The following is a 12727-nucleotide window of genomic DNA, read 5'->3' on the forward strand; positions in this document are numbered from 1 at the left end:
GCCTCCATGTCGCTGCATGTTTTTTGTTGTGGGAAAGTTCATTTGGGTCTCTTACAAAAACGATTGTCAAGTGCAGCCACAAAGGACCCATTCTATTCAACTCTGGTGTCTGCAACAATGAGCTCTTCCTCTGAGGTCTGACTGTTTTCTTCACAGAGTAACACACACACACACACACACACACACACACACACACACACACACACACACACACACACACACACACACACACACACACACACACACACACACACACACACACACACACACACACACACACACACACACACACACACACACACACAAACACACACTCGTCTACATGTTGTCGTCTGCATTCACAACATGCACATTAACAACATGAACCTTAGCGTTCCTATTCTGTGGGCAAACATTTGATGAAAATAGCAGATCTACAAGCTTGTGACGCGTTGTGTGCTTGTAGTAAGGGCTATTTTCGGCAAAGAGATTTGTCATTGAGGGAAAAAAGTAGGGGGCCTAGTCTAGACACCTGGGGAACACTGGTTAACAAAGTATATAGGGATTTTAAGTGGTTACGTGTATCTCCATTTGGGTGCCGCTGCCCTAGCGTTTAAGGCGCTCTAATGAAGCCTGACAGCGAGTCACAGGTTCGATTCTCGAGCCCGACAACCTTTGCAGCTGTCAATCCCTGTATCTCTCTCTATGGTGTACTATAGATAGATAAATACAGTAGTACTGTAGATACCTTTATTATCAATGAAGCCAAAATATATATATCAAAAAGTGTATCTCCATGCTAATGAACTGGCAATCATGATGTGTGCGTACACACATGCTCACACATCCGTGTCTCAGAGATGAGCAGCAGGTGACTCAGACAGGTCACCTTGCCAAAATAACTTCTGATGTCATTAGCAGCTTTGTCTGTGACACTCACACTAGATACATGGCTATTTTACCTAAATAGGTATTACACCTATACATGTTACATGTTTAATTAATGCACCATAATCTTCCACTTAAATATAACTTAACAGCTTGTAATTAAGCAAACACGCTTCATTATTATTGTGCATACCGGTATATGCATATTTCAAAAGCTAAAGTAAGACAATGATTTAATGTATAGGTAGCTGGGTTGAAGGACACAGCACGAATGATCGTGTTTTCATAAGAAAAATAGCTTTTTTTTAATTTTATGCGTTTATGGCTGGAGAATAATCCCTGTGCTAAAAGCAGGCCGCATACTTCAGCTGTAAATATTTTTAGCATTGTTAAGCAGTTTGATGTTTTCATACATTGATTCCAGTGGAAACATTGACCATATATTTAGCCCTAATAGCAGTGGGCCGTAAGGATGGAAGGGTTGTTCCATCGGTCATTCATTCAGTCATTCAGACTGAATCTCCATTCAGTAAAACAACATGCATCTCAAAAAAGGAGATGGGTTGCCATGGCATTTCCTATGCAGCTGACCTGACCATCGTTTGCTCGCTAGCCGATTATGGTGACCCCATGGCCTCTCCTCTAGGACTAGGCAAAAACATCCATTTGCATTGAGATATCTCAGAAGGTGGGCAATGCTGAGTTGAGAAGGTGAAACATGCCGAGTTCATTCTTGATCTCCAGAGGAAGAACCTTAGTGATTTTGGTGTCCCTGTGTGTTCAGCTCCTCCTGAAACAGTACTTAAAAGTACCAATATTCCCCACTGACACGACACTTAGGTCATAGTTAAGGTTTACTTCATTGTCCCCCTTGGAAGAACATTTCACAATGCACTCACATTCACATTACACTCATAACTATTCCGTTGAGGTTCCCTCCGCTTCTTGGTGACTGAGTGACAAAAGCAGTGACAGCTTTGTCAACTCTCCATTCCTCCAGAGCCAAATCCTCAAATCATTACGGTCTAATGACCTCTGCCCCAAAAGGTGGAGAAGAGTAATCTTCCACCTCGCTTGCACTTTACGCCAGAGGTTTTCAACAGGGGGTCCGGGACCCCTTAGGGGTCCCCAGAGTTACTACAAGGGGGCCGGCAAATCATTGTGTGATAGGATCACGTTTTTTACATTAATCACTTGAACCCTAGCATACCTATTCTAAGTGGAACATTAGCCAAAACAAAGCAGATCTACAAACTCACAACGCCTCACGATGCAAGGCATTGTAAGCTTGTAGATCGGCTTCTTTTTTTGGCACAGAGGTTTGAGGGAAAAGAAGAGCGGAAGTGGTTAAATGTATGCACATTAATCCAACCTACACAGTGCTGTCAAACAAGCTGTATAAGAAATCCATGAACATTTTTAATCTGCAACACAATTTTATACGATATGTAGTGGGGGTCCCTGCTTCATCTCTCTCTCAACTAAGGGGTCCTTGGCCTGAAAACGTTGAAGACCCCTGCTTTACGCCTTTGTGAGAATTGACCAGCTAGTCCGCCTGGTTGCCATAGCGTTGCTAAGGCATGACGTGCAATTTTCGAACCATAACCCACATACAGTTTGGTGTGAGAATTAGGGTGGGGGGGGGGGGGGGGGGGCAGGAAGTAAAATTGGCTGCAGGGCAGGCTATAAGGGCACCACAGGAAACACACATCATTAAATGACTATTCCAAGCAGCCAGCATGGACCTGCTGTCACACAACCCCATAACATTGCTGTTCTTGAACTCATGGCCTTGGATGTGAACCTGGGGCCCACAAAACCCATTTAACATAAATATTTAAAAAGAAAAACATTATCAAATAGCAGCCACGTCCGCAGCTGTACAATATTCCTGTTGACTAATCCACTATTGTTTTAGACTGAAATAAAGTACCTTGTGGCGTGCCATTTCTCAACTTTGGACTGTACTCTACATCTTATTCATTAAGAGGATGTGGGCCAGCCCATGACATATTTGGTGGTGAGGCACATTTGCTGCCAAGAAACAAAGGGTTGAGCAAGAATCACTGACTGCTTGAAAATTACTTTGTACCTGACATACAAGAAAGTTTTAGTACATACCCTTGTTTGACACGATAACTTTGTTTGACTGTGTTATTTTAGTTTCCCGTCCACTTCCGATTTCTCAACTGAAGAAAATGAAATTGTGCTCTCAGTTTTCAGATTACAAGAATGACACTGCCTGCAACGATGTTATCAGCTGTACTGTATGTAGGGCTGTCACGATTAATTGTCACTCAAATAATTGCGATTAACGATTTCATTGTGTTTTTGTCGTTGACAATTACATTTCTGTTTGGCTTTTAGGCTTTGAATGTACACATGGCAGATATGACGCATAACCTATATACATAGAAATGACTGACATATTTGACAACTTTATAGTTAAAAAATAACATTGATAGTGGAAATAGCAGATCTGCCAGCTCACGTGTCGCATTGCGACGCGTTGTGAGTTTGTAGATCTGCTATTTCTACAGGATCTACAAGCTCACAACGTGTCACGACACAACGCATTGTGAGCTTATAGATGCTATTTCCACTATTTTGGAAATGTGTTGAATATATGAACATTTTTCAACATGGAAACAATTATGATTATGAAAAAATAATTGAGATTGTGTCAAATAATTGCGATTAGACGATTATGTAATTCTAACAGGCCTAATTGTATGTATGTAGCCTGTATGTGAAAAGAACACAACTTGAACCATGCCATTGCACAGGAGCAGTTAAAGGGGAAGACCAACCATTTTCAATATTGAACTATGTCATTAATATACCTTAGAGGAGTTGTGTGGAAATAAAAAAAAATGTTCCCCCTCTTCTGTGTTGCCTAGAACTGGAGGATTGATTTTGGGGTTTGTATAGCAAATCACAACTTGATAACATCACACATTGTACTTTACAATACAAACCCCAAAATCAATTCTCCAGTTCTAGGCAACACAGAAGAGGGGGATTTTTTTTCTTTTTTTTTCACACAACTCCTCTAAGGTATATTAATGACATAGTTCAATATTGAAAATGGGTGGTCTTCCCCTTTAAGTCCAATCCACCATAGATGCTTTCTGACCTCTGCTCGACATCGCTGTGTCCAGGGTTTATGTAGGGTTGATCCTGACCAGTTTTACAGTAAGTGAGTAAGTACACACAGGGCCTAAAGTATTCAGCAGGCTGGTGTACAGTTAGTATAGGAATGGGACATTACAAGTGAAGCATCAAGCGTGAGTGACCTCAGATTAATCTGTTGTGAATGTCGGATGCAGGAAATGCCTCTACACCAACTACACCGTTAAATCCACAGTGTTAAATTAACTCCACGATGGTCCATTTTGACACTATGGGAGTTTACCATGTAGGAAGCCCTGTGACGTCAAACTCCCTTGGGATCAGACATCCAGGACCTGCCAGTGTGGTTTACCTGGAGGCTAGCTGACTAAAGCTCCCGTGACTTTACAGTAGCTCCACACAAACACAGGGCCCACACCACAGTCACCACAGAAAGGCACAGGGGGGAACTGTTACTAAAAAATCAAACCTCGGTTCGAAGTGGAGCTGTGTGTGTGTGTGTGTGTGTGTGTGTGTGTGTGTGTGTGTGTGTGTGTGTGTGTGTGTGTGTGTGTGTGTGTGTGTGTGTGTGTGTGTGTGTGGCGTGGGTGCGTGCGGTCGCGCATGCGCAGATCCTGTTCAAACTCAACGAGACAGTTCTCACTTGACGGTGAGTTCTCACTTGACGGTGAGGACACACATTGCTGCCTATGGGGAGCTCTGTTCCACACAGCTCCAAAAAAAAGAAAAGAAAAGAGACAATGTCTCCAACCAAGGCAAATATGGTGCAGTTATTGTATCTTGATAGACAGCGGTTGATCTTAGAATGGGAGCAAAGGGAGCTGGCTCAAACACTCAAATGTTAATGCACTGCTCCTTCAATTGTTAAATATGAATAGCAATGAATTACTCAATGGATAGATCAGTTGTCTTCCATCTTCCATAGCTGTGTCACACAGAACAGAAGCAGCCACGCTGGACATGGGACGGGGCTATAAAAAGCAGTGCTCACCAGGATTAGGGTCCAATTTTAACACCTGACAGTAATCCAGTACTCACACAGTCCACACGCTAAGCCTGAGCAAGTCATTCTAATGGAAGAGAGGCTATTTACAGATCGTCGTGTTTCCCCGCAACTGTTACCTAACACCCAATCTGAGTTCCCAGAAGTTATTTTTCTCGCCACTAGGGATGCGAGAAGATCCTCTGGGCCAAAACTATGATATTCCTGGCCAGGAAGTTGTCCCAGGCTCAGAATCTGAGCCTGGACAATACCGGATGTAGAGCCCTGTGCAAACCTTCAAAACATTCAGATTAGAAACAACAAACAACAACAATACAACAATCTGCAGCCCATGTTTCGAGGTGAATCCTACCAGACTACCTAACACCTGGCCTGAAACAGACCAGGCAGCCCATGCAGGACAGCACACAGGAGAGGAGAGGAGTCCAGACATTTTCATAGGGATCAACAACAAAAACAGGTTAACTCATACCCTGCCAAAAAAGATGTTCCTATAATAAAAACGTCTTTAAAACCTCTTTTTCACTATGGACCTCCCTGCCAGACGTCTTCTGAACGTCTTTTTTTTTTAAATAATAAAAAAAAAAAAAAAAAAAAAAATGTTGGACCTCCAACAGTGTACTAGGCATGATCGCGATCGCGAAATTGCATGTTTAACCCCCATACCAACCCCATCTTTCAAACATGGCAGCCATGTTTGTTTACATTTGAAGAAAACATAAGGGCTCCTTTCTCCTGAATGCCTGAACGGATTTCCAAGCGGATTTTTTTGTTTGAAAGCTGTGAAAAGCATGCACATGCATAGTGCATGATCTGTGCACGAATGTGTGCACCAGCGTGCACACTATTTTTTTAACCCTTTGTTGGCGAACCGGCAATATAAGAGGTCATCCCACTTTAAATATGGCACCGACTGAGTTAAGAGAGTGAGTTTCCGGTTCAATTTCCAGCCAGCCGGACCATTTGCTTTATGTCACTCCCCTGCTCTCTCTCTGTTTCCTTTACGTCAACACTACATCTGTCAAATAAAGGCTCAGAAAAAGCCCCCCCCCCCCCCCCCCACACACACACACACAAAAAAGATAAAGATATCAATATTATCGATATTGTGATACAGTATGTGACTAGACATGGTCTAGAATTTTGGACTTTGTATTGTAATATCGTGACATCGCATAAGTGTCGTATTTTCCTGTTTTTAAATCACTTAAGCCTTATTTTATACTTTCAAACATGTAAAAAAAAGAATAACTTATTTCCTTGATTTTGTCTATATAGAGCACTGAGGTCTGATGTAATTTACGTATCCTATCTGGTCATGTTTTTTCCCCCTTTTCTGAATTCCCATAGATGTGTTTAATATCGCGTCATGTAAGAAATGTGTTCCAAAAATAAACAAATCAGCACTGCGGTTTGATTCGTATGGGTATGAAGCTTCAACTGACGGTGAGAAATGCTAACAGACTGTATCAAATATGAGTGACGGACTATCATAAACGATACAGAGCCACCTCCCTGACAATAGTACCGGGACGATTTGCTTATTTTTGGAGTTGACCACAATTCTTATACGAGTTGTTTCGAAGAAGACCCAATGTTACTCTCCATAGAGAAATGACTTCCGTTGAACTAGTGACGCACTCTATGACCCAACCCTCGTATAGTGAAGACTCGACTCTATGGTGGACACAACAAGAAGAATGGACTCATTCCTGACTGCTGGGTGAGCCTGTGGTATCAGTCTGTACTGTGCTCCTGACTGTCGGAGCCATGGAACAGTCTCACATGTATGGAGTCCTCTGGACCACCCAGGCTGTCTCTCTTGTGATCAGACTGGTGTCACCAACAGGTTATTCTATAGTGTTTTAACCACATGAACCCTCTGGTGTTAGAGAACCCGACTTGAGTTACAACTGTACACAGTGCACAGAAACTGAGTGGTACATTCATGTTGTCAAGAGTTAAATAAACACATTTTCAAGTTTCAAGATACAAGAGGATTTATTTGTCTTTTTGACAAGTACAACAAGCAGTAAAATGTTGGTGTGGCACGCTCCACAGACTTCTAACAATAACTATGTATAATAGGATAATAGACAAAAAAGAGGTTTAAGGAGGAGTTTCAAAAGCATTCTGTAATGACTAAGAACATATCCCAAAACCTTAGTTAGACTTTAAACACTTACGTTGACTGGGGTCCCCTATACTTGGTCGCCTCTTTTTTCCCTCTACACCAAATATCTTGCTGAAAAGCTGATCTACAAGCTTTTCGTGAAATATTCCAGTATTATCACATGCCCAGAATAGGGATGTTCAGGTTCATATGGTTTTTGCTACACGTTAACCTCAAAAAAGTGGATCAAACCAATAAATCAACAAAGCTAATCAATCATTAGTGTCACAACAGTATGCATGAGCGAGGTGGCCAGGCATGGAGGAGGCCAGGCATCAACTCGCACATATTGTGTTATCAGTGTGGTATCTGTGACTCTATCACAGCCCGCATACAATATTTACCTAACAGCATTGTCTTGCATGTACTCTGTACCTGCTCAGTCAGCATGTCAATATTCAAACTCTGCTGAAGCCTGTGTGACTGTGTTCTGCAACATTGGAGGAGACACAAAGGGCACATCTCTGGTATGACAAACCTATAATGTCATTGTTGTAATGCTGGCAGAAATTGAGGCATTTTCCACACAACTACAGTACCACAAAGATCTAAGATCTAACCTTTTTGATTTAAAGGATCCCCAGTTTGATATGCACAACCCTCCATTGGTTACGATTTTATCTCTGGGACCACAGTCTACACTGTACAATCTTCAGTGTTAATTTAACTAAAAATGGTTGTACAATGTGTATACACTCTCTGGGTTACAGACCCGTACATGTCGGTTTGGTTCCTAATTATCAGTCATTTAGCTGGGGTTCCCCTGGCTGCAACCCTCTTAACAATCCCTGGGGGTCCCTGGAACTCTGTTGAGAACCTGTACTCTACACCACTGTTGTCAACAGATGCCATTGCAGTTTATAAGTACACATAGTCATGCCATTGTCATCTGATCAATTATGTAAATCTAAAGTACAGTGTGGCAGCTGTTTAGAAACTACATTCCATGTATTCCAATGATGTGCAATGGTCTGTTTCTGTGAGATCCAGCATGGGACACTAAACATGATGCGACTGATAAAAAGGGGACCAGTGCTTCCTGACATAAATAATGAATGAGTCCTTGTTTACAGTAGATCTTTATGGTAACAACACAGGTCTATCCAGACACTAAGACTTACTGTAAGTCATTGATGAAGCTAGTTGAGTCTGGTTTCACCATAGACACAGTAATGCACGGAATGTATGGCCGCCCGGTGATGCGCAACGACGTGTCTGTCTTCATCAAAAACCTACCGTTAATAATTCCATAGAGAGAGCACAGTGTCTACACTATTGGACAATGAAAAGTATTCTAAAATGTCCACTCCGGATTGCTGACAATAAGGTTGGCTATACAGTAGATACCTAGCCCACCACTAAACGCTAGATTTAACATGCCACCAGGAGAATGTTTTCCCCAAGAATTGTATTCAGTGTAAAGTGGGTTAAGAGCCAAAGGAAATGAGCTACAGTACTAGAAGGACCATCCCCGTCCAGAAACACACACACACACACACACACACACACACACACACACACACACACACACACACACACACACACACACACACACACACACACACACACACACACACACACACACACACACACACACACACACACACACACACACACACACACACAGTGACAGACTGACGGAGAGTTCATTTACCCAACACAGTGGGATAAATAGGCCTGAATGATACCATTACTCATGCAACAGCAACTCATTATACTTTCACAGCCTAGATCATCAGGCTCACAGCTAACGCTCACATGAAATAAACATGAACGCTATGACATACAGCCCAGCTTTTCTATGCAACGTGCCGTACAGTAGATGGACATGTTTGTCTGAGGAACACCCTGCATTTTTCCATAAAATATGTCCTTTATGTTACGCTTCCCAAACATGGATTTGTCACACTGGGTCCAATAATTCCAACAGAAAGCAACATAGCCCATTGTTATTTGGCAGTGTCTGCTTAAGCAATGCCAGATTAACACAGTGGCAGACTCAAAACAACAAGGCTCTTATAGGGTCAAACACACGGCAACTGTTTAAAGTTACATTATGAAAAGGATGGAGAGGACAAGATGGCAGATTAAACAGAGACAGGTTGAATGGAGGGAGTCTTTCATTTGCCAGCTGCAGAGATATGGAGTCATCCCTCCAAGACCTGGCCTGCCGTCGTGATGTCATCAATTAAAGGGACATCAGCCAAGCATCCACAAATTCCTTTTTTGCTGCTCGTTCTCCAGCCAGCAGTGGCAAGTCACTCATAGATCGATATACACACGTCACAAACAGGAACGTTATTGCTGGCAAAAATGGCCTTGTAGCGTAAACAGTGTGTGTGTGTGTGTGTGTGTGTGTGTGTGTGTGTGTGTGTGTGTGTGTGTGTGTGTGTGTGTGTGTGTGCGTGCATGTGTACTGTGCATCCGCGATACGCCACACAAAGACAATTTATACAAGCGAGCCAGCTGGGCACATAAGCCGTTCTGCACAATAAATCCAAATAATCCTTTACGACGGGAAGAGGGCAGAGGGGCGGGGAGAGGGGGAAAAAAACACAACACAGACACATAGGGCGGGCACACACACACACACGCACGCATGCACACACACGGTTCGATTAGCCTGGCCATTGTGCTTCAATGCTACAGACACTCTGCCCGTGCCCTTCCCTCAGAATGACATGCAAGTCACCGGAATGTGTTCACTCAAAATAGCAGGGCAGCTTATGACATTTGAAGCTCACACACACACACACACACACACACACACACACACACACACACACACACACACACACACACACACACACACACACACACACACACACACACACACACACACACACACACACACACACACACACACACACACACACACACACACACACACGCCACCATAGATGGAGAACAGTGTAAAGGAGGATTACCTTGAATTTAAAAAAGCAAAACAAAGGGAGAATGAGAATAAATTAAAATGCTGTCTTACCTTCCATCATGGTTGCAGATTTGCATTCCTCTATCTCCACGGAGCCTAGATGGAAAGTAGGTGGTGGGGTGGGAGAAGGCGGGGGTAGAGAGAACAGAAGCCCCCGTTTACCACACAGACACCTCTCAGATACAGTGGAATAGATCACAGCAGAGCAGCCATGTGTGCGTGTGTGTGTGTATGGGTGTATGGGTGTGTGTGTGCGTGTGTGTGTGTGTGTGTGTGTGTGTGTGTGTGTGTGTGTGTGTGTGTGTGTGTGTGTCTGTGTGTGTGTGGCTAACGCCCCGGCTAACAGCGAGCCTTCGACACCCTCAGACGTCGGCTGTCAACTAGCCCAGAGAGAGAGAGAGAGAGAGGGAGATAGAGAAGGAGGAGGAGGGGGCCTGGCCGTGCTGGCTGCCGTTCAGAGCCGTGGCTTAAGCCATGGATGCTGCTACTGCTGCAGCTCTACCCTACACAACCAGCCGAGGATGCTGAGAGGAGGGGAAAAAGGCTATTTGGAGAGAGAGAAAAAAAGAGATGGGGGGGGGGGGTAGAGAGTGTGAGAGGCGGGGAGACAGAGAGAGAGAGAGAGAGATAGAGAGAGAGAGAGAGAGAGAGAGAGGGAGGAGGGGGCGAAGAGGGAGTGACCAGCTTGCTGAGATCACAGCTGGGCTCAGCCAATCCCCGAGGCTCTGTGTTGAGTCACATGGCTCACAGCCTGCATCTCCTGACACTACAGCCCGTGAGAGAGAGAGAGAGAGAGCTACTGTATATTAGCGGCCTCTCTCGCTCTCTCTCTACACATTGCAATCGTGCACCTACAGCGCTGTACAGTATATATGCACGCAATGTTAACACTCAGAAATGCATACAGGCATGTTCACGTGAATTAACACGGATACACTTTAACTCACAGTACACGTGCAGCAGAGAACATAATGTGGATTATATAGCAAAAACATAGAAACACACATACACACACACACACACACACACACACACACACACACACACACGCACACAGTTGCACACGCATGCAAGATGCAACCAACCCCCTTCTACCCTTCCTTCTGTCAAAGCAGTGTGCCAACCATGCCAAGCAATGGATGACGTGAATGGTTTGCCCATAGATAGAACACTGAGCAGGTGTGACTGATGACACAACTCATGTTGTGTGAAGAAACACACAAACATTATACACACAGACAGTACAAAAATATGCTGTACACAGTACAAACACAGCCCTGCGCAAAGCTATTCCTAGTTTTGTGTAGAATGAATACTACTACTAATACTATTTTTGATACATGTATGTACATTTATTTGCACTGTACATACAGTAAGTAAAATGTACTAGTACTATACTATAGTAGCTTGTTTCCCTGGCCTCTTCCCGCCCTCACTGTATATCAGGCTTCTCCTTCTCTTCACAGGCATAACGATTGATCAGCGTGACGTCATGGCAACGCAGACCACAGCTGCAGCCAACAAGCAGGAGGGGCAAATAACAGCCTGCCTCCAGAGATGGGAAGTAGGTGTGCTTGTGTGCTTGTGCGTGCGTGCGTGCGTGCGTGTCGTGATACACATGAACTGGAGCATGAGGCCCAGGAATGACCACTAATGGAGCTAAGACAAAGAGCATGAGAAACAAAGAGAGAGACAGACAGAAAGAGAGACAGACAGACCGACAGAGAGACACAGAGAGAGACAGACAGAGACAGCGAGAGACAAAGAAAATGCTCTTAAAGACTGACTAAAGGAGAATGCCAATTAGCTCAATCAACCATATTAAACTACTAACCATACACAATGACAACATCAGCAATAATATATTCAGAAATCTGTTTTTTTTTTTGTTTTTTTTTAATCATGACCAAAATTACAAAGATTGGAATGCTGTGTGCTGTTGAAAATGTATGTCCCTTTTGGATAAAAAAACAAAAAACAAACATGAAACATGAATGCTTAAATAGTGAAGTAAATCAAAGACTGGCCTCTTATTTTATTATTTGTATTTTTTGTATGAACCGACTTTGTAAGATGTTTTTTTTTGGTCATTTAAAATCTAAATTCAACATTATTCCATATGAGTTGCACAAGGTGGCAATTAGGGATGGGACAATATGAAAATGTACATGTCACGATTATTGTGGTAAAGATTATTGTGATTAAAGATATTATCACGATAATCAAAATCTGCTTAAAACTTAAAATGCCACTTTTATTAACCACTTGTGAAATAAGAATGTTCCAAATCCGGTTTATGTAATCTAAGTTTATCCAAGTATAGAGGTCAGTTTTATCAAGTATAGAGGGTTTAAGTGGTACTGAATATGCAGCTCAATAAAAGCTAATTTATCCTAGTGTATGAGGGAGGACAATTTCACGACAAATTAAAATCACGAAAGACGATAATAACGATTGTTTAGTGCGTGCGTGCATGCGTGCGTGTGTGTGTGTGCGTGCGCGTGCGTGCGTGTCAGACAGACTTCAAACAGAGTCAGTCATGTGCCTCTGTGTACCCAGTGCATTCTACCAAGTCATGCTGGGAGTCCATGTGAGACTCCCTCCCTCACTCTCATGT

The 12727-nt window shown here is 43.1% G+C and overlaps 1 protein-coding gene across 3 annotated transcripts in view; it reads right to left on the reverse strand.

The window, feature by feature from the left end:
• sgip1a (SH3GL interacting endocytic adaptor 1a) overlaps positions 1 to 12727 on the reverse strand; it is a 111943-nt gene that overhangs the window by 77827 nt on the left and 21389 nt on the right. For all 3 annotated transcript variants that reach the window (XM_080726288.1, XM_080726287.1, XM_080726286.1), the window contains exon 3: positions 10162 to 10206. In XM_080726288.1, the coding sequence (XP_080582414.1) occupies positions 10162 to 10206 (45 nt within the window). The remainder of the gene's footprint in view (positions 1 to 10161; positions 10207 to 12727) is intronic.

Source organism: Nannobrachium achirus (assembly GCF_963921795.1).
Source record: "Nannobrachium achirus genome assembly, chromosome: 1".
NCBI lineage: Eukaryota > Metazoa > Chordata > Actinopteri > Myctophiformes > Myctophidae > Nannobrachium > Nannobrachium achirus.